The sequence below is a fragment of the Microcaecilia unicolor genome, chromosome 8, assembly GCF_901765095.1.
Source record: "Microcaecilia unicolor chromosome 8, aMicUni1.1, whole genome shotgun sequence".
Taxonomy (NCBI): Eukaryota; Metazoa; Chordata; class Amphibia; order Gymnophiona; family Siphonopidae; genus Microcaecilia; species Microcaecilia unicolor.
This window is the reverse complement of record NC_044038.1, coordinates 3258909-3279090: the sequence shown is the minus strand read 5'-3', so window position 1 is coordinate 3279090 and position 20182 is coordinate 3258909. Positions and strand designations below refer to the sequence as shown.

General features: G+C 45.0%; 1 protein-coding gene across 1 annotated transcript in view; it reads left to right on the top strand.

Annotated features, from left to right (window-relative positions):
• Positions 1-20182, top strand: part of RAB26 (RAB26, member RAS oncogene family) — a 166166-nt gene that overhangs the window by 108986 nt on the left and 36998 nt on the right. Inside the window, exon 5 of the mRNA XM_030212107.1 lies at positions 4857-4909. Coding sequence (XP_030067967.1) covers positions 4857-4909 — 53 coding nt within the window. The remainder of the gene's footprint in view (positions 1-4856; positions 4910-20182) is intronic.

Sequence of the window (20182 nt, the reverse complement as noted above, 5' to 3'; positions counted from 1 at the left end):
GTGCATAACTTCAAGAGGTGCCCTAGCCTTATGGCATTCAGTCTGGGGAAACCTATATGCATGCAACTGGCATAGTAGAGAATCCACAAACGTGAGTCAATATACTGATTAATAAAGTTTGGTTCATCTTCACTCTGGAACTCCTGGTTTTCTACCCATTGCTTTGTTGTATTGCAACTGGCATGCCGGTGCCGCAAAAAGTGGTCCCGAACCGTATTATCGAAAAAGATGGCCGGCCATCTTTCGTTTCGATAATACGGTTGGGGCCGGCCAAATGTCAAAGATGGCTGGGTTTGAGATGGCCGGCATCGGTTTTCGCCCATCATGGAAACTAATGCCTGCCACCTCAAACCCGGCCAAATCCAAGGCATTTGGTCGTGGGAGGAGCCAGCATTTGTAGTGCACTGGTCCCCCTCACATGCCAGGACACCAACCGGGCACTTCTAAAAATTAAAAAAAAAAAATTTAAAATAGCTCCCAGGTGCAAAGCTCCCTTACCTTGGGTGCTGAGCCCCCCAAAACCCACTCCCCACAACTCTACACCACTACCATAGCCCTTATGGGTGAAGGGGGGCACCTAGATGTGGGTACAGTGGGTTTTGGAGGGCTCCCATTTACCACCACAAGTGTGGTGTGGGATGAGCCGGGGCCTGGGCCTGGGTCCACCTGTCTGAAGTGCAGTGCACCCACTAAAAGCTGCTCCAGGGACTTGCATACTACTGTCTGGGAGCTGGGTATGACATTTCAGGCTGGCATAGAGGCTGGCAAAAAAAGTTTTTTTGGGTGGGAGGGGGTTGGTGACCACTGGGGGAGTAAGGGGAGGTGATTCCCCAATTCCGTCCGGTGGTCATCTGGTCAATTGGGGCACTTTTTTGAGACTTGGTCCTGAAAATAAATGGACCAAGTGAAGCCGGCAAAATGCTTGTCAGAGCCGGCCATCTTTTTCCCATTATCAGCTGAAGCCGGCCATCTTGTAACCACGCCCTGTCCCACCTTCGCTACCTTGCCAAAACGCCCCCTTGAAGTTTGGCCGACTCTGTGACGGAAAGCAGTTGGAGCCAGCCAAAATCGGCTTTCCATTATACCGATTTGGCCGGCTTCAGGAAGATGGCCAGCGATCTCTTTCGAAAATAAGCTGGATAGTAACATAGTAAATGACGGCAGATAAAGACCTGTATGGTCCATCCAGTCTGCCCAACAAGATAAACTCATTTTACATGGTATGTGATACTTTATATGTATACCCGAGTTTGATTTGTCCTTGCCATTCTCAGGGCACAGACCGTAGAAGTCTGCCCAGTACTGTTCTTGTACTAAGTTTTGAAGCTAACATCAAAGCCCCTTAAAATTTACACTCCAGCCCATCCCTATCTATTCAGTCACGATCAGGACGTAGACCGTAGAAGTCTACCCAGCTCCCATTTTGTTTCCAATTACTGGCATCACCACCCAATCTCTGCTAAGATTCCACGGAACCATTCCTTCTAAACAGAATTCCTTTGTGCTTATCCCACGCATGTTTGAATTCCATTACCGTTTTCATCTCCACCACCTCCTGCGGGAGGGCATTCCACATATCCACCACCCTCTCCGTGAAAAAATACTTCTGACATTAGTCCTGAGTCTGTCCTCCTTCAACCTCAATTCATGTCCTCTAGTTCTACCGCCTTCCTGTCTCCGGAAAAGGTTCATTTGTGGATTAATACCTTTCAAATATTTGTCTCTCCTTGTATGGTTTGCAATGCAAATCCCATACCATTTTTTGTAGCTTTTCTTTGCACCATTTCCAGTCTTTTTACATCTTTAGCCAGAAACAGCTCCAAAACTGAACACAATACTCCAAGTGGGGCCTCACCAACAACTTGCAGAGGGGCATCAACACCTCCTTTCTTCTGCTGGTTATGCCTCTCTCTACACAGCCTAGCATCCTTCTGGCCATGGCCGTCGCCTTGTCGCATTGTTTCTTCACCTTCAGATCCTCCGACACCAACACCCCAAGGTCTCTCTCCTGAGTCTCTCCTGAATCTTTCCCCTCCTATTCGGTATCTCTCTTTTGGGTTTCCGCACCCCAAGTGCATCACTCTACACTTCTTGGCATTAAATTTTAACTCGTTATTTTTTCTGGGGTAACTATTCTTTCTGGCTTCAATTTTTACTTTTTGTACTTAGTGTACACTGCTGATTACCGCCACGCGGTAGAAAATAAAAAATATTTTCTGCCGCGCGTAAAAAATGGACTTACCACCCGGGGCTTGCGGTAGCCGGGCAGCAGTTCCAAATTGACACACGTTAGATGCGTGTAGGCACCTACACACCTTAATAAAAGGGCCCCTTAACCCTCCATTGCCCAATATGTAAACTGCTTTGATTTTAACAACAGAAAGGCCGGATATCAAATCCCATCTCCCTTCCTGGGTGTCAGGTTCCATTACCTCATGGCCTCCGGGTGTCTAAATGGAGGGTCCCAGTTATAGAATCACCCCCTGAATGTTTCAGAGTAGTTCTGTTTCCATGTCTCACTCTAGAGAAAGGGCTTTGGCCTCTTAATATTTTGCAACAGTCTTCTGGCATTTCAGATTTTTAAAAATGCGTACTACGTGAGCGTTCTGGTTTTTGATGGTGTAGGTTGAATTTCTCAGGTGTCTCATTTATTTACATTTATTTCCTGCCAGTCCCACAGTGCAAAAACATATACAATTGATAGAACAATGTTACAATGAAAACATCCAGTCAGTATCCCAACAGAACTAAGAACCCCCAGGTGCTTGCTGAAATAATGCCTTCATGGCTTCATGCAAAGTCAAATAATCAGAGATGCAATTTGTTTCACAAAATGGGGGCAATCACAGAAAAAAACCCAGTCATAAGACTTTACCCATGGAACAGCTGTAACTGGAGGCATTACAAGCGTGTGAGGAAAACACACGCATGACGATTTCATGGAAGAATATGGTAAGAAGCAGCGGACTTGAAAACCATCAACAATAATTTATACTGAATGTAGTACTGTACTGATAACCAACATAACTCCATTAAAGCAGAGTAATATGATCAAAACCCCTACTTAAAACTCCAGCCACTGAGTTTTGAGCAGGCTGTAATGCCTCAAGGGTGGATACTGGAAGGATCACATTAGCGTAATCAAAGCAAGGAAAAATAAAAGTATGTAGTTTAAAGAAGGTGCACTATGAGATCTGTGTTGCACATCCCCTCAGCTAGAGGTCACTGTTGAGAAGAACCCTCAACTATTTGACCTCGGATCTAACCAGAATCCCCACTCCATCACTTCAGGACGATCCAAATCATTCTTTAAAGAGGCAATTAATGCCATTGCCTTATGAATTACCCTTCTCTGTTAGCAATGATCATAATTCTTGATTCAGTTCTTAATACATTTATAATAATTTTGGTTTTGTGCTGCGTACTTCAGAGGTTGACTGTGTGGGTAGAAGAATATATGGAAAACCTTTTTGCTGCAAGTTAGAACTCTGTTTCAGTGAGAAAATAATTGGTTTGAAAAATCTGACAGGCATTTCCAAACTGAATTACTCAGGTCTTTGTGTTTAGAGCATTTAATGCCGCTGTCTGGATTGTAGAAAAACTCTTCCTTGTTCTCTGCTGCCGTCGTTCTCAGATCTTGTGCTGTAAGGTTTGGGGACCTTTTTACTAAGCTGCGTAGGCGCCTACGCGCACCCAACGTGCGCCAATTCGGAAGTACCGCCCGGCTACCATGTGGCACGAGCGGTAATTTCATTTTGTAGGTGCATCAGAAATGTTTCAGCGTGTGACGCTAACCGGGTGGTAATCGGCATTGTACACGTGCTAGATTACTGCCCGGTTAATGCGTGAGACCTTACCGTTAAGTCAATGGGTGATGGTAAGGTCTCAGGCCTAAAATGGACACGCGGCAATTTTCATTTTGCTGCACGTCCATTTTCAGCCCAAAAAGAGGCCTTTTGTTGCAGGTGCACTGAAAAATGAACCTGCTTGCATCCAATACACGCGGCCGCACCAGCGCAGGCCACATTTCGGCGCACCGTAGTAAAAGAACCCCTTAGATTGTAATTCCTCACCTTCTTTTCCACAGGTATTTTTCTTCACCCTTACATCAACATCCCCATTTTTTTCAACACTGCTATCAGTATTTGTGCTTCTCATTGGTAATATTTTGTAGGTCACTGAGGGGCCCTTTTACAAAAGCGCGGTAGGTTCTACGCGTGTGCAGCATGCGCCAAAACAAGACTACCACTAGGCTAGTGCGTCCCCCTGGCTCATACCGCCGGACAATTTATTCTTTTATTTCTTACCCCACACGGCGTTTCCGGCGTTAATCGGCAGTTGGCACACGCTGACCAGTCACTGCATGTGTAGCGCGTGAACCCTTACCGCTAGGTCAGTGGGTGGCATTAGGGGCTCAGGCGTAAATAGGCGAACGCTGGTTTCAGTTTTACTGTAGCTCCTTTTCACAGCCCAATGAAAAAAAAAACCCCTTTTTCCCCCACACGTGGTAAAATCTGGCCCAGCGCGTGATAAAAACACGCACCCACACTACCAAAGCCATTTTATGCTGCGGCTTAGTAAAAGGACCCCTGTGTTTTGTGGTGGTTGAAGCTCTGATTTGATTGGAAACACAAACTTCTGATCTAAATACACTTATTTTTGTTGAATTATCTGATTTGTGCTTCTGTACAATAAGTTGATAAGGTGTGCTCGATACGCAACACAGCTTTTCAGCACTGCGACTGCACACTGAACGATCTTTGATGGTCCCTCTTCTCATGTGTAAGATTACATACTGATTTGGTGACAGCTGTAGAGCTTGGAGACTTTACTCCTGTCTCTTTTTCTCTTTTCAGCTTTACTGTTGCTCTACGATGTAACTAACAAAACCTCCTTTGACAACATTCAGGTAAGTTTTCCCCACTAAATATCTCGCATCAAGCTACTGTAATTATGGTGGGTTCCATTTATTTTGTTCTCTTCAAAAGTTAGCGCTGTTGCTTAATTTCTTAATTTGTATTGTGAACAAGAATCGTAGCAGCCTGGACCTGGATACTTCTGGTCTAATAAAAATTTGCTTAGGCAGGATTCAGCCATTCTACCTACACAACTCTTGATTTTGTCTGTGCATTTTCTGACCACGGCTTTGAAAAGTAAGCTTTAAAAGAAATCTCACTCAAAATGTGCCCCAACCTAGGGCTCTGGCCCCCTCCCACCGTGAGGTCTGGCTACGCCTCTGGTGTGAGTGTGTCTGTTAGGATATATTGTTTTGCCTTGACAGCAGGGGCTCTTTGCTGCTGCCCTAGGCGACTGTCTAGTTGTGTCTGATGGTTAAGTTGGCCCAGGTAATCTCACATCTCTCTGTATGAAACAGTAAATACAACCTTATGAGAAATGACTGCGCAAAGAAAGATCAGACATTATTCATAAGCATACATTCAGTTTATTTGAGCACCGAAAACTGCAAAATGAGCACAAATCATTTGTATGCGTGTGTACCCACAAACTGACATGCATACAATTGATTGCACATATTTTTATGCATGCCTAAAAGAAAATAAGAATGGAAAAAAAATGCCCAATAAATCAAGAAAGCTGAGTTTTAAACAAGCAGAGGCTACTTTTTTTTTCTGCAACACTCTTATTGGGTACCAAGCAAAGTAGTTTTGAACATTGTAATAAAAATGAGATTCTGTATTACTTAGAAGAAAAAAAAAGATCTGGACTGCTGATTTAAAATTCAAGTTATGGCTTGGCATTTAAGCAATGGAGAACATGGGCAATTGAATCTCTATTGATGGTCTCTGACATTTCTATGCTGGTAATGCGAGTGCAGCAGACGGGTCCCAAGTCTCGGAGCTTAGCCAGAAACGGCAGCAGCCGAGGAAATTTCAGGTCTGGGCGACCTCCCATTGCAGGGCAACAAGTGCCATTTTAACCTGTGCCTTCGGGAAGTGGTAGAAATGTCCTGACAAGAAATTCTAAGTACCGGGTCATTATTAACTTACGAGAGCATCTCAGAGACAGGATCTGAGGTGAAAATACACACACACATGCCAGGACTGCTTAAGCACAGTATGATGTAAAAGACCCTCCCGGTGGATCCTGTGAATATTATTGACTTTGAAAAACTCTGGAGTTAATATTTGTCCAGGAGCCAAATTTGAAAATTATACGAATATGTTCTCTGTAGAACAGTAGAGTTGCTTTTGCTGGTCCTGTCCATTTAAGTCAGTTCATTGGAAATTCACTTCCCACCCAAACCCACTTCTTCTCTCCCTCCACTCTCTATCTCAGTCGATAACACCCTCATCGTCCCCATCTCATCTGCCTGCAGCCTTGGTGTCATTTTCGACTCCTCCCTCTCCTTCTCTGCGCATATCCAGCAGATAGCCAAGACCTGTTGCTTCTTCCTCTATAACATTAGCAAAATCCGCCCTTTCCTCTCTGAGCACACCACCCGAACTCTCATCCACTCTCTCGTTACCTCTCGCCTTGACTACTGCAACCTACTCCTCACTGGCCTCCCACTTTGCCATCTATCCCCCCTTCAGTGCTTTCAGAACTCTGCTGCCCGTCTTATCTTCCGCCTGGACCGATATGCTCATATCACCCCTCTCCTCAAGTCACTTCACTGGCTTCCGATCAGATACCGAATACAGATCAAGCTTCTCCTACTAACCTACAAATGCACTCGATCTGCAGCCCCTCCTTACCTCTCTACCTTCATCTCCCCTTACGTCCCTACCCGTAACCTCTGCTCCCAAGACAAATCCCTCCTTTCAGTACCTTTCTCCACCACTGCCAACTCCAGGCTCCGCCCTTTCTGCCCCGCCTGACCCCATGCTTGGAACAAACTCCCTGAGCCCATACGCCAGGCCCCCTCCCTGCCCACCTTCAAATCACTGCTTAAAGCCCACCTCTTCAATGTCGCCTTCGGCACCTAACCACTACACCTCTACTCAGGAAATCCAGACTGCCCCAACTTGACATGTCATTCTTTAGATGGTAAGCTCCTTTGAGCAGGGACCGTCCTTCTTTGTTAATTTGTACAGCGCTGCGTAACCCTAGTAGCGCTCTAGTAATGTTAAGTAGTAGTAGTATTTCTGTGGTGATAGTTAAACCGATTTTGTTGTTCTGTGGATGACTTTAAATCCTGCCCCGGTCTGCTGCAGATCATGTCTCTTTTTTTAATGCTGGAGTCCACAAAGAGGCCACACACACATCCAAATCCAAAATCACAGCCTGTGCTTAGCTGTGCTTCAAGCTGCTGTGCTGAGCACTGGGCGTGTGTGTGGCCGACACTCCTCCCTGGTGTATGATAACCTCTGATGCACTACTACTATTTAGCATTTCTATAGCGCTACAAGGCGTATGCAGCGCTGCACAAACATAGAAGAAAGACAGTCCCTGCTCAAAGAGCTATGTAATAAAAGTGAGCCAAGTATAGGACAATCAAGCCATTGTGACATCACTGATGAGGTTGGCTCTTATTGGTGGCCTGAGGCATTATGACATCACAATATTAGCTCTGGTTACAAGAGACTACTACTACTACTATTTAGCATTTCTATAGCGCTACAAGGCATACGCAGCGCTGCACAAACATAGAAGAAAGACAGTCCCTGCTCAAAGAGCTTACAATCTAATAGACAAAAAATAAATAAAGTAAGCAAATCAAATCAATTAATGTGAACGGGAATGAAGAGAGGGAGGGTAGGTGGAGGCGAGTGGTTACAAGTGGTTACGAGTCAAAAGCAATGTTAAAGAGGTGGGCTTTCAGTCTAGATTTAAAGGTGGCCAAGGATGGGGCAAGACGTAGGGGCTCAGGAAGTTTATTCCAGGTGTAGGGTGCAGCGAGACAGAAGGCGCGAAGTCTGGAGTTGGCAGTAGTGGAGAAGGGAACAGATTACTACTACTATTTAGCATTTCTATGGCACTACAAGGCGTACGCAGCGCTGCACAAACATAGAAGAAAGACAGTCCCTGCTCAAAGAGCTATGTAATAAAAGTAAGCCAAGTATAGGACAATCAAGCCATTGTGACATCACTGATGAGGTTGGCTCTTATTGGTGGCCTGAGGCATTATGACATCACAATATTAGCTCTGGTTACAAGAGACTACTACTACTACTATTTAGCATTTCTATAGAGCTACAAGGCGTACGTAGCGCTGCACAAACATAGAAGAAAGACAGTCCCTGCTCAAAGAGCTTACAATCTAATAGACAATAATAATAAAGCAAGCAAATCAATTAATGTGTAGAGGAAAGAGGAGAGGAGGGTAGGTAGAAGCGAGAGGTATAAATGGTTACAAGTCAAAAGCAATGTTGAAGAGGTGGGCTTTCAGTCTAGATTTAAAGATGGTCAAGGATGTGGCAAGACGTAGGGGCTCAGGAAGTTTATTCCAGGCGTAGGGTGCAGCGAGACAGAAGGCGCAAAGTCTACTACTATTGGAGATTCTAGATGGAATGTTGCTACTATTGAGATTCTACATGGAATGTTGCTACTACTACTACTACTACTATTTAGCATTTCTATAGCGCTACAAGGCATACGCAGCGCTGCACAAACATAGAAGAAAGACAGTCCCTGCTCAAAGAGCTATGTAATAAAAGTGAGCCAAGTATAGGACAATCAAGCCATTGTGACATCACTGATGAGGTTGGCTCTTATTGGTGGCCTGAGGCATTATGACATCACAATATTAGCTCTGGTTACAAGAGACTACTACTACTACTACTATTTAGCATTTCTATAGCGCTACAAGGCATACGCAGCGCTGCACAAACATAGAAGAAAGACAGTCCCTGCTCAAAGAGCTATGTAATAAAAGTGAGCCAAGTATAGGACAATCAAGCCATTGTGACATCACTGATGAGGTTGGCTCTTATTGGTGGACTGAGGCATTATGACATCACAATATTAGCTCTGGTTACAACAGACTACTACTACTACTATTTAGCATTTCTATAGCGCTACAAGGCGTACGCAGCGCTGCACAAACATAGAAGAAAGACAGTCCCTGCTCAAAGAGCTATGTAATAAAAGTGAGCCAAGTATAGGACAATCAAGCCATTGTGACATCACTGATGAGGTTGGCTCTTATTGGTGGACTGAGGCATTATGACATCACAATATTAGCTCTGGTTACAACAGACTACTACTACTACTATTTAGCATTTCTATAGCGCTACAAGGCGTACGCAGCACTGCACAAACATAGAAGAAAGACAGTCCCTGCTCAAAGAGCTTACAATCTAATAGACAAAAAATAAATAAAGTAAGCAAATCAAATCAATTAATGTGGACAGGAAGGAAGAGAGGAGGGTAGGTGGAGGCGAGTGGTTATGAGTCAAAAGCAATGTTAAAGAGGTGGGCTTTCAGTCTAGATTTAAAGGTGGCCAAGGATGGGGCAAGACGTAGGGGCTCAGGAAGTTTATTCCAGGCATAGGGTGCAGCGAGACAGAAGATGCAGCTGATGAATGGACGAAACATGGACCACAACGGGCATCATTTTATAGTCAGCATCGTCTTTAAACACTGGCTGCAGCAACTAACTAAAACACGGATATTTAGTGCCACAATTGTCACTGCTGTCCAGATGATGGCGACATTCAACCCACTGTGCAGAGAGCAATTTGGAGGAGGGTAGGACAGTGTTTCTTTCCCGCTCTCTTGATAAGCGCCACCTCTGTCTTTGCATTACTCTGGCACTATCCGGATAGTAGAGGAGGTTCATAAGGATATTCAGAGACACTATCCGGATAGTACAGAAGGGGTCCGTAAGGATATTCAAAGATACTATCCGGATAGTACAGAGGGGGTCCATAACGATATTCAGAGACACTATCCGGATAGTACAGAAGGGGTCCGTAAGGATATTCAGAGACACTATCCGGATAGTACAGAGGGGGTCCGTAAGGATATTCAGAGACACTATCCAGATAGTACAGAGGGGGTCCGTAAGGATATTCAAAGATACTATCCGGATAGTACAGAGGGGGTCCATAACGATATTCAGAGACACTATCTGGATAGTACAGGAGGGGGTCTGTAAGGATATTCAGAGACAGTATACGGATAGTACAGAGGGGGTCCGTAAGGATATTCAGAGACACTATCCGGATAGTACAGAAGGGGTCCGTAAGGATATTCAGAGACACTATCCGGATAGTACAGAGGGGGTCCGTAAGGATATTCAAAGGTACTATCCGGATAGTACAGAGGGGGTCCATAACGATATTCAGAGACACTATCTGGATAGTACAGGAGGGGGTCCGTAAGGATATTCAGAGACATTATCCGGATAGTACAGAAGGGGTCCGTAAGGATATTCAGAGACACTATCCGATAGTACAGAGGGGGTCCTTAAGGATATTCAGAGACACTATCCGGATAGTACAGAAGGGGTCCGTAAGGATATTCAAAGATACTATCCGGATAGTACAGAGGGGGTCCATAACGATATTCAGAGACACTATCCGGATAGTACAGAAGGGGTCCGTAAGGATATTCAGAGACACTATCCGGATAGTACAGAGGGGGTCCGTAAGGATATTCAGAGACACTATCCAGATAGTACAGAGGGGGTCCGTAAGGATATTCAAAGATACTATCCGGATAGTACAGAGGGGGTCCATAACGATATTCAGAGACACTATCTGGATAGTACAGGAGGGGGTCTGTAAGGATATTCAGAGACAGTATACGGATAGTATAGAGGGGGTCCGTAAGGATATTCAGAGACACTATCCGGATAGTACAGAAGGGGTCCGTAAGGATATTCAGAGACACTATCCGGATAGTACAGAGGGGGTCCGTAAGGATATTCAAAGGTACTATCCGGATAGTACAGAGGGGGTCCATAACGATATTCAGAGACACTATCTGGATAGTACAGGAGGGGGTCCGTAAGGATATTCAGAGACATTATCCGGATAGTACAGAAGGGGTCCGTAAGGATATTCAGAGACACTATCCGGATAGTACAGAGGGGGTCCTTAAGGATATTCAGAGACACTATCCAGATAGTGCCACTGAATGTCTGCAGCCAGCATTGGCTACACCATTGATCTGGATAAGAGGCTTTGAATATTGTCCCACCATAATTTGAAGTGTTATCCATACCGCTTAAGGGATTTTACTTCTTGTCTTCTGTAGTTATAAATGCTTGAGCGTTTCCTGCTGCTAGAATCTTCTCTCCCACCTTTATCTCAATGCTTTTAGTGGATAAGAGCTTGTGATTTCGCTGGGTGTATTAGGTTGTGCCATGACTCCAGCACTGCAGCTGTCCAGGTACCACTGGACCACCATGGAGGTGGAGGTGGAGGGTAGGGTGGAGGTTGTCCTTGGGGGCAGGCTTTTGAGCACAGGATTGGAGTTGTGACTGATGGGTAGGATCAGAGTAAAGGGTGATGGCGGAATTGGAAAAGGGTTGTGATTGCTGGGGGGTTTGGAAGGCAGGGTGACTGTTGTAAGGGGGTTTGGAATGAAGAGTGATGTTAGAGGGGCAGAGGGGGGTTGTGCATGTTGAGGGCATTGGAAGGGGATTGTGGCTATTGGGGAGGTCAGAGCGAAAGGTGATGAGGGCGGATTGGGAAGGGATTTGGAAGGCAGGGTGACTGTTGTAGAGGGGAATCGGAATGAAGGTTGATGTTCAGGGCCAGAGGGGGGTTGTGACTGTTGGGGCATTGGAAGGGGATTGTGGCTATTGGGGAGATCAGAGTGAAAGGTGATGAGGGGGGATTGGGAAAGGGTTATGATTGCTGGGTTTTTTTTTGTTGTTGTTACATTTGTACCCCGTGCTTTCCCACTCATGGCAGGCTCAATGCGGTTTACACGGGGCAATGGAGGGTTAAGTGACTTGCCCAGAGTCACAAGGAGCTGCCTGTGCCTGAAGTGGGAATTGAACTCAGTTCCCCAGGACCAAAGTCCACCACCCTAACCACTAGGCTACTCCTCCACTGTTGCTACTATTTGAGATTCTACATGGAATGTTGCTATTCCACTAGTAACATTCCATGTAGAAGTCGGCCCTTGCAGATCACCAATGTGGCCGCGCAGGCTTCTGCTTCTGTGAGTCTGACGTCCTGCACGTACGTGCAGGACGTCAGACTCACAGAAACAGAAGCCTGCGCAGCCTTGTACATGGAATGTTGCTAGTGGAATAGCAACATTCCATGTAGAATCTCCAATAGTAGCAACATTCCATGTAGAATCTCCAATAGTATCTATTTTATTTTTGTTACATTTGTACCCTGCGCTTTCCCACTCATGGCAGGCTCATTGCGGCTTACATGGGGCAATGGAGGGTTAAGTGACTTGCCCAGAGTCACAAGGAGCTGCCTGTGCCTGAAGTGGGTATCGAACTCAGTTCCCCAGGACCAAAGTCCACCACCCTAACCACTAGGCAGGGTGACTGTTGTAGAGGGGAATCGGAATAATGTTCGGGAGCAGAGGGAGTTGTGATTGTTGGGGAGATTGGAATGAAGAGTGATGGGGGGGGGGAATCAGAAAGAGGTTGTGACTGATGGTGTCACCACATTTTCATTGACGGTTCATGCTACTTAACTGAGGTGGCAGCTATGACTGCGCAGTACTGCGCCCCACACTAACTGTCCCTGGCATTCCCTCGGTTACTCTCACCCATATATGCATTAAACAGCCAGCACAAGGTTTTTCTACATAGGAGACAGCGCAAGTCTCTGCTAATGTCTGGCACCCTGTAAAACCCACACAAGCTGCTTAATGCAGCTTAGTAAAAGGGCCCCATTGTGTGGCTGCCATGTGAGTCCACTTGGGAAGCTGAAAGCCTGGGCATCCAAATGGCAGATGAAATCTAATGCGGACAACTGCAAAGTGATGCAGATTGGGAAGAATAACCCAAATTACAGCTACTTGACGCTAGGTTCCGTATTAGGAGTCCTCACCTTGGAAAAGGATTTAGATATCATCGTGGACAATATGTTGACATGTTTTGCTCAGTGTGCAGTGGCAGCTAAATAATCAAACAGTGTTAGGAATTATTAGAAAAGGAATAGAAAATAAAACAAAGACTATCATAATGCCTCAGTGTTGTTCCCTGGCCAGACTGCATCTTGAGTATTGTGTGCGATTCTGGCCACCACATCTCAAAAAGGATATAGTGGAACTGCAAAAGGTACAAAGAAGAGCAACCAAAATGATTAAGAGGATGGAACTCTTCTCGTATGAGGAAAAGCTAAAGAAGTTAGGCCTCTTCAGCTTGGAAAAAAGACGGCTGGGGGGAGGGGAATATGATTGAGGTCTATGAAATTCTGAGTGGAGTGGAACAGGTAAACATGAACTGATTGTTTACTCTTCAAAAAGTAGAAAGATTAGGAGACACTCCTGCACAGGGCTGGCTCCTCCTTTTAAATGGCTGCTGGGACTTAAATGCCGCTAGAAGTCCGAAGGTGCCAGTCCCAGTGCAGGAATGAGTGGATAACTCCCGCGCCCACTACCCTACCAACAAAGAGATAGGCAAAGGAGGGAGCCCGCCGTCAGGGGGGGGGGGGAGGGGTGCCTGGAAGAGGGCTTCATGCCAGTGGGGGTGTCCGGGAGGGGAGCCATCACTAGCAAGTGAGTTGGCCTGGGGGCTATGCAGCATTTTTGGTTCCAGCTAAAACTGAAACAATGCTGAACATGGATTTTGGGCGGGGATAAGGGCTCACCGACTGGGAATGGGATCTAGGTGTCATCGTTGATGATACATTGAAACCCTCTGCTCAGTGTGTAGCAGCGGCTAAGAAGGCAAATAGAATGTTAGGTATTATTAGGAAAGGAATAGAAAACAAAATGAGAATGTTATAATGTCTTTATATCATTCCATGGTGCAACCGCACCTTGAATACTGTGTACAATTCTGTTCACCGCATCTAAAAAAAGATATAGTGGAATTAGAAAAGGTACAGAGAAGCGCGACAAAAATGATAAAGGGAATGGGACAACTTCTCTATGAGGAAAGGCTAAATTGGCTAAGGCTCTTCAGCTTGGCGAAGAGACGACTGAGGGGAGATATAAAAGAGGTTTATAAAATACTGAGTGTAGTGAAACAGGTAGACGTGAATCGCTTGTTTACTCTTTCCCCCCCCCCCCATATGTACACATAATTTTTCATCAAACAATGAATTAAAGATGTGAAGTATTTTGATGAAGGGTGGCTATAGCTCCACTGTTCTGTGTTTTGTACTGGGGCATAAAATCTAGACATGAAATTATTGGGCCCTGGTTTCCATGGATTGACTTGTTTCAATAAACACTTTCCAAGGAGATCCGTTATTAATCCTCCGTGTTAGGTCAGGCACACAGGACTTGGATGCTTTTCATTAATACTAAGAAGGATGATCTGGTTTTACATATCCTGTAACAAATGTCTATTTAAACCCTTGAAAGTGTAACAGGACTTGCTTTGCTGATGTGACAGTTTCTGCTTCTCAAAATTGCAGCTGTCCATTCTACTTCCTGCAGAGATTACAGGAGTTCATTACTGAGCATCAATTTATTTACCACTTTTATGAAGAAATTCACCCAAGGCGGTGTACAGCAAGATTAAATCAAGGAAGTACTTTCAAATGATACTGTAACCGTAGGGGTCTCCCAAACACAGATACATCCTTTTTAAAGCCAACAGGAACTGAATATCTATAAATGTCAGCTGTGGCAGTTTAAAAATATGTATATTCAACATTGCTATGCAGATAGTCAGCTGGTGCTGAATGTACACATATGTGGGGGCAGTTCTGTAACTGGGCATCATGTGCTTATCATTGCATCTGGGCACCAAGATTCCGTTATAGATGACTGGCATAAATCAACATCTGTGCGCCTACGGTGAGGTGCCCCACTTACGCCATGTTAACAGCAGGAGCAAATGCACATGCCTGAATTTAGGAGTGGAGGAGTAGCCTACTGGTTAGTGCAGTGCACCTTGATCTTGGGGAACTGGGTTCAATTCCCACTGCAGCTCCTTGTGACTCTGGGCAAGTCACTTAACCCTCCATTGCCCCTGGTAGTTGCAAAAACCTCAGAAAGGCGATATGTCAAGTCCCAGTTCCCTTTCCCTATTTGAGATTCTACATGGAATGTTGCTAGTGGAGGAGTAGCCTAGTGGTTAGTGCAGCGGACTCTGATTCTGGGGAACTGGGTTCAATTCCCACTACAGCTCCTTGTGACTCTGGGCAAGTCAAGTACCTGTATATATGTAAACCGCTTTGAAGTTAGTTGCAAAGACCTCAGAAAGGCAGTATATCAAGTCCCATTTCCCTTTCCCTAAGAAGGCAAATAGAATGTCAGGAATTATTAGGAAAGGGAAAGCAAAAGTGAAGACGTTATAATGCCTTTGTATTGCTCCATGGTGCGACTGCACTTTGAATATTGTGTGCAATTCTGGTCACCACAACTCAAAAAAGAAGATATAGTGGAATTACAAAAGGTTCAGAGAAGGGCGACAAAAATGATAGAGGGGATGGGACGACTTTCCTATGAGGAAAGGCTAAAGCAGCTAGGGCTCTCCAGCTTGGAGAAAAGACGGCTGAGCCAGTTATCTGTGCTGACTGGCTCGTTACCCAATTAAGTTGCACATGTAAATTGGGCGCACTCCCAATTTACCATGCATAGCTCGTCTCGCCTTATATAGAATCAGGGGATAAGCATGAAATTATGCGCACAATTTTATAGAATGAGGGGACAGTGTCTTGGTATTAATGGCTACCTGTAGTGTGTAGAATAACGAGTGGGATGAAGATCTATCGTGGGTCATCTCCCGTGGCCTCAAAGCTCTGTGGCAATAGAGGTAGCAGATAGCCGCAGAGAGTGAGGTAAAGGCTGTTGCCTGCACGATTTAAGGATTAGTAATTCTTATTTCCATAATACTAAAGGAATAGACAGCACAGTGGACACTGATTGAGACTCTCCCCTAGGACCTGAAACACCTACAAACCTGAATCCTTCTTCTCCTGAGACCAGAAGTCCTGAGACGACAGCAGCACTTCCTAGGGAGGTACAGAGCGGCCAGTGACTGCAGCCAGCCACCTCCATATATAGTTCGCTCCAGGAAAGCTGCAGGCTGGGAAGTCATAGCCCATGTGCAGATTAAGGTAGGGTTAGTGTTAGAAATGATAGACATGTCGTGCCCTCCTCCCCATTATGGAGGCCTGAGACAGGTTCTTTCCTCCGGGCTTGGAGATAATTTAGTGTTTTGCATGGTTTGTGCTCCTGTAGCAGACAGCGCTTGAAACATTTTTTATGTATTCAAAGCAAACAGGAGGCAGCTGGTATTTACCTAACAAGACCAACCAAGCAACATGACTTGTTTGGTTTTCTAAATGATTTTTCCACCAGGCTGAAATGGGAATTGGATCAGAGCATCTGTCGGATGTACGTCAAGCCTTTAAGGCTAAAATGCTCTATTTTTCTTCCCTCCTACCACATTCTCTTTCAGGCTGCATTTTACAATAATTTTGTACATCCGCAGTTTGAGCACAGTAAGTGGCACAAAGAATCATTTCAGAAAATCTCCCAGAGCTGAGTAAAAATAATCCAATCTGCAGAAATCAGTCTTTCTTTGCAGAGTGCTGAAAGCTACAAAGTCATCAGTGCCTTTTGACTTTAATTTTTAAGAAAATTAAGTGCCTGTAACAAGAGACTAACAACACTGACCGAAACAGGCACAGGACAGACAGCAACAGTTCAACTATACACCCAGCAGTAGAACATACAGCACAGGCACCTGCCAAACAAAAGGCACAGGACAGACAGCAACAGTGCAACTATACACCCAGCAGTAACATAGTAACGGAGAGGGTGGTGAACGCTTGGAATGCCCTCCCGCGGGAGGTGGTGGAGATGAAAACGGTAACAGAGTTCAAACATGCATGGGATATGCATAGAGGAATCCTCAGAAGCTTAGCTGAAATTGGGTGGCGGAGCAGGTGGGGGGAAGAGGGGGTGGTGGTTGGGAGGCGAGGATAGGGGAGGGCAGAATTGTACGGTCTGTACCAGAGCCGGTGATGGGAGGAGGGACTGGTGGTTGGGAGGCGGGAAATACTGCTGGGCAGACTTATATGGTCTGTGCCCTGAAAAGGACAGGTACAAATTCAATTCAAGGTAAGGTATACACATAGGAGTTTGTCTTGGGCAGACTGGATGGACCATGCAGGTCTTTTTCTGCCGTCATCTACTATGTTACTAGATGACGGCAGAAAAATACCTGCACGGTCCATCTAGTCTGCCCAACAAGATAAACTCATATGTGTTACTTCTTATGTGTACCTTACCTTGATTTGTATCTGTCATTTTCAGGACACAGACCCAGCAGTACAACTACATCACAGGACAAACAGCAACAGTACAAGCTATACACCCAGCAGTAGAACATACAACATAGGCACCTTGCAAGCAATACATAACGCTCATGGTTGCTTCCCCCCAGTCAGAGCCTCTACCCTGCACACAGTTCATGGCTGCAGCTGCCTCCACATGGAAGCACAAGCATCTGTTTTTATCAGGGTTCTTGGAACGGGACCAGATATTGCTGGGAGGCCCCTGATCTAGGGGTCACTTCAAGACTCAAGAAAAATGAACAGTCCATTGCAGGTATCTGTTCTGAACCATAAGGGGAGTTGGAAAGAGAGATCCCACCACAACAGTGTAATTACCCCCTTGTTATTCTCTGCGTCTTCCTGATTTTGAAAAAGGGAATGTAACGTTCCTCAGACAAAACAGTGCTTTACTTGTGCGAGTAGGTTTATGGAAGGTAAAGCTCTCAATGTACTGCCTGTATATGCTAAAGTTTTGCTGGGTTTGAGTGGAGGTCTGGGGAGGCCGAGCTTGCATTTACACCCTACTTTTAGTTCATGTGTGGAAATAAGCCCTGAAAATTAATTTGTGTGTGCCAAAAAGCAAGCATAAATTTCTATAGTTAGTCTTATTTGAGAAACCTCCTCCCCAGACTAGTGTTAGGTTTGATTTCCAAATATGTGCGCATAGTTTGTCGTGGGTAATACATGTATGTTGTCACTTGAAAAACCCCAAAATAAGTCTGCCCAGAGAATACTATGTAAAGACTAATTATGCATTTGCGCAGTTATACAGTTCCACCCTAATTCTTTCAAAATCTCATTTCTTTTCTATTCTACCTGGTATAAAGCAAATTTCTTTCTTTGCCTCACTCTCGGCTTCCTTTTCAGTCTCCATCTCATTAAAACTTGATGCGCAGTTTCTGAGCGTTTGCTTTAATTTGAATTAGATTGGTTTTGTGAGCGTTGACATTCAGAGGACTTTCTCTGCTGGTGTTTTGTATCTGGATCAGCTGCAGGAAGATGGGTTACGCAATGCGGCTCCTACTGGCCCTTTGGACAGGCCCTGGGGTTCTGAACACTTTATTTATAGGCTATACCTCAATGGCATTTCAGGGCAGAAGGGGATACAGGGAGGACTCCCAACTTAGGACTTCATGTGAGTGCACTGGCATCTGTGTCCAGCTCTGACGCTAGTTCTGACTGTGTGACCCTGAGCATGACCCTTTCTCTCAGTTTGAATCCTTTATTCTGCCACTGAGGGGCTGATATCATAAGATGTGGATGCTCAGGATGGACCTTAACATGGGTTCTTCTTCGCAAGTTTGGCCACCCTGTGCTGAAGGAAGTCTACGGCACAAGAACGCTCTGTATATTAAATCTCATGTGATTGGAGGTGTCAAGCCATATTATTCCCAGCTGGAAAGCAGTGCGCAGAAGATCTGAAGGCTGGGACGTTACTGTGTGGCCTGAGGAGGACTGAAAAGTTTGCTTGTTCTTCTGGGGCAGGTGTTAATGATGATTTCTTATTTCTTCTCTTTTTTGCAAGCATGAAGGACCCACAACCTTTCACTCGCCTTGTAGATGGGGTTGACTCCAAAAAAATAAAAAGGACAGGGGGATGAGGAACTCAGGTGGTTTAGTCCCCAAATGCAGAGCTAAGAGGGAGGTGATGTGACTGTGAAAGGAAGAGTAAAACACTTTGCAAAAATTTATAAATACCAACATTAGGCCCAAATAGCATTCCAGACATTCACATGCACAGAATGAAAACAGAGAAAAATGTAGGCAGATAAGGACCATATGGTCTATCTAGTCTGCCATCTACTCTCCCTATCACTCCCTTACAGATCCTGTGTACTTGCTCTCTTGTATTCAGATACTGTTTTTGTCTCCACCACTTGCACCAGGAGGCTTCTCCACAAATTCTCCACCCTTTCCGTGAAATATTTCCTCAGGTTACTTTTGAGTCTGTCCCCTTTCACCTTCATCCTATTCATTCCAGAGGTATTTAAATGTCTCTATCATATCTCCCCTATCCTGCCTGTCTTCCAAAGTATAAATATTGAGATCTTTAAGTTTGTCCCCATACACGTTATGACAAAGACCACTGACCATTTTAGTGGCCACCCTCTGGACCAGCTCCATCTTGTTTATATCTTTTTGAAGGTTCAGTCTCCAGAATTGTACACAATATTCTAAATGAGGTCTCACCAGAGGTATCATCACCTCCTTTTTCCTGCTGGCCATTTCTTTCCCTATGCACACAAGCATCCTTATGGCTTTTGCTGTTTTTTTTTTTTTTTTTTACCTGTTTGATCACCTTAAAGTCAACACATAAGATCACCCCCAAGTCCCACTCTTCTTTCATGCATAGAAGCACTTCACCTCCTAAACTGTACCATTCCCTTGGGCTTTTGCAGCCCAAATGCATGATCCTGCATTTTATAGCATTAAATCTTAGCTGCCAAATTCTGGACCATTCTTCAAGCTTTGCTAGGTTCCTCCTCATGTTATCCACATGATCAGGGATGTCTGCCCTATTGCAGATCTTGATATCATCCGCAAAGAGGCAAACCTTACTGGACAGACTTGGCTATATCGCTTACAAAAATGTTTAAAAGAATCAGGCAAAAATGGATCTCTGTGGCACACCACTGATAACATCCTTTTCCTCATTTCAGGGGCTATACCAGGGGCACTCAGTTTATTTATTAGTGGTCTATGTGGAACCATGTCAAAGGCTTTGCTAAAATCTGAATATGCCACATCTAGCACTCTCCCTCAACCAAACTCTCTGGTCGCCAAGTCACAGAAATTAATCAGATTTGTCTGCAAGACCTGCCTCTACTGAAAACCATGTT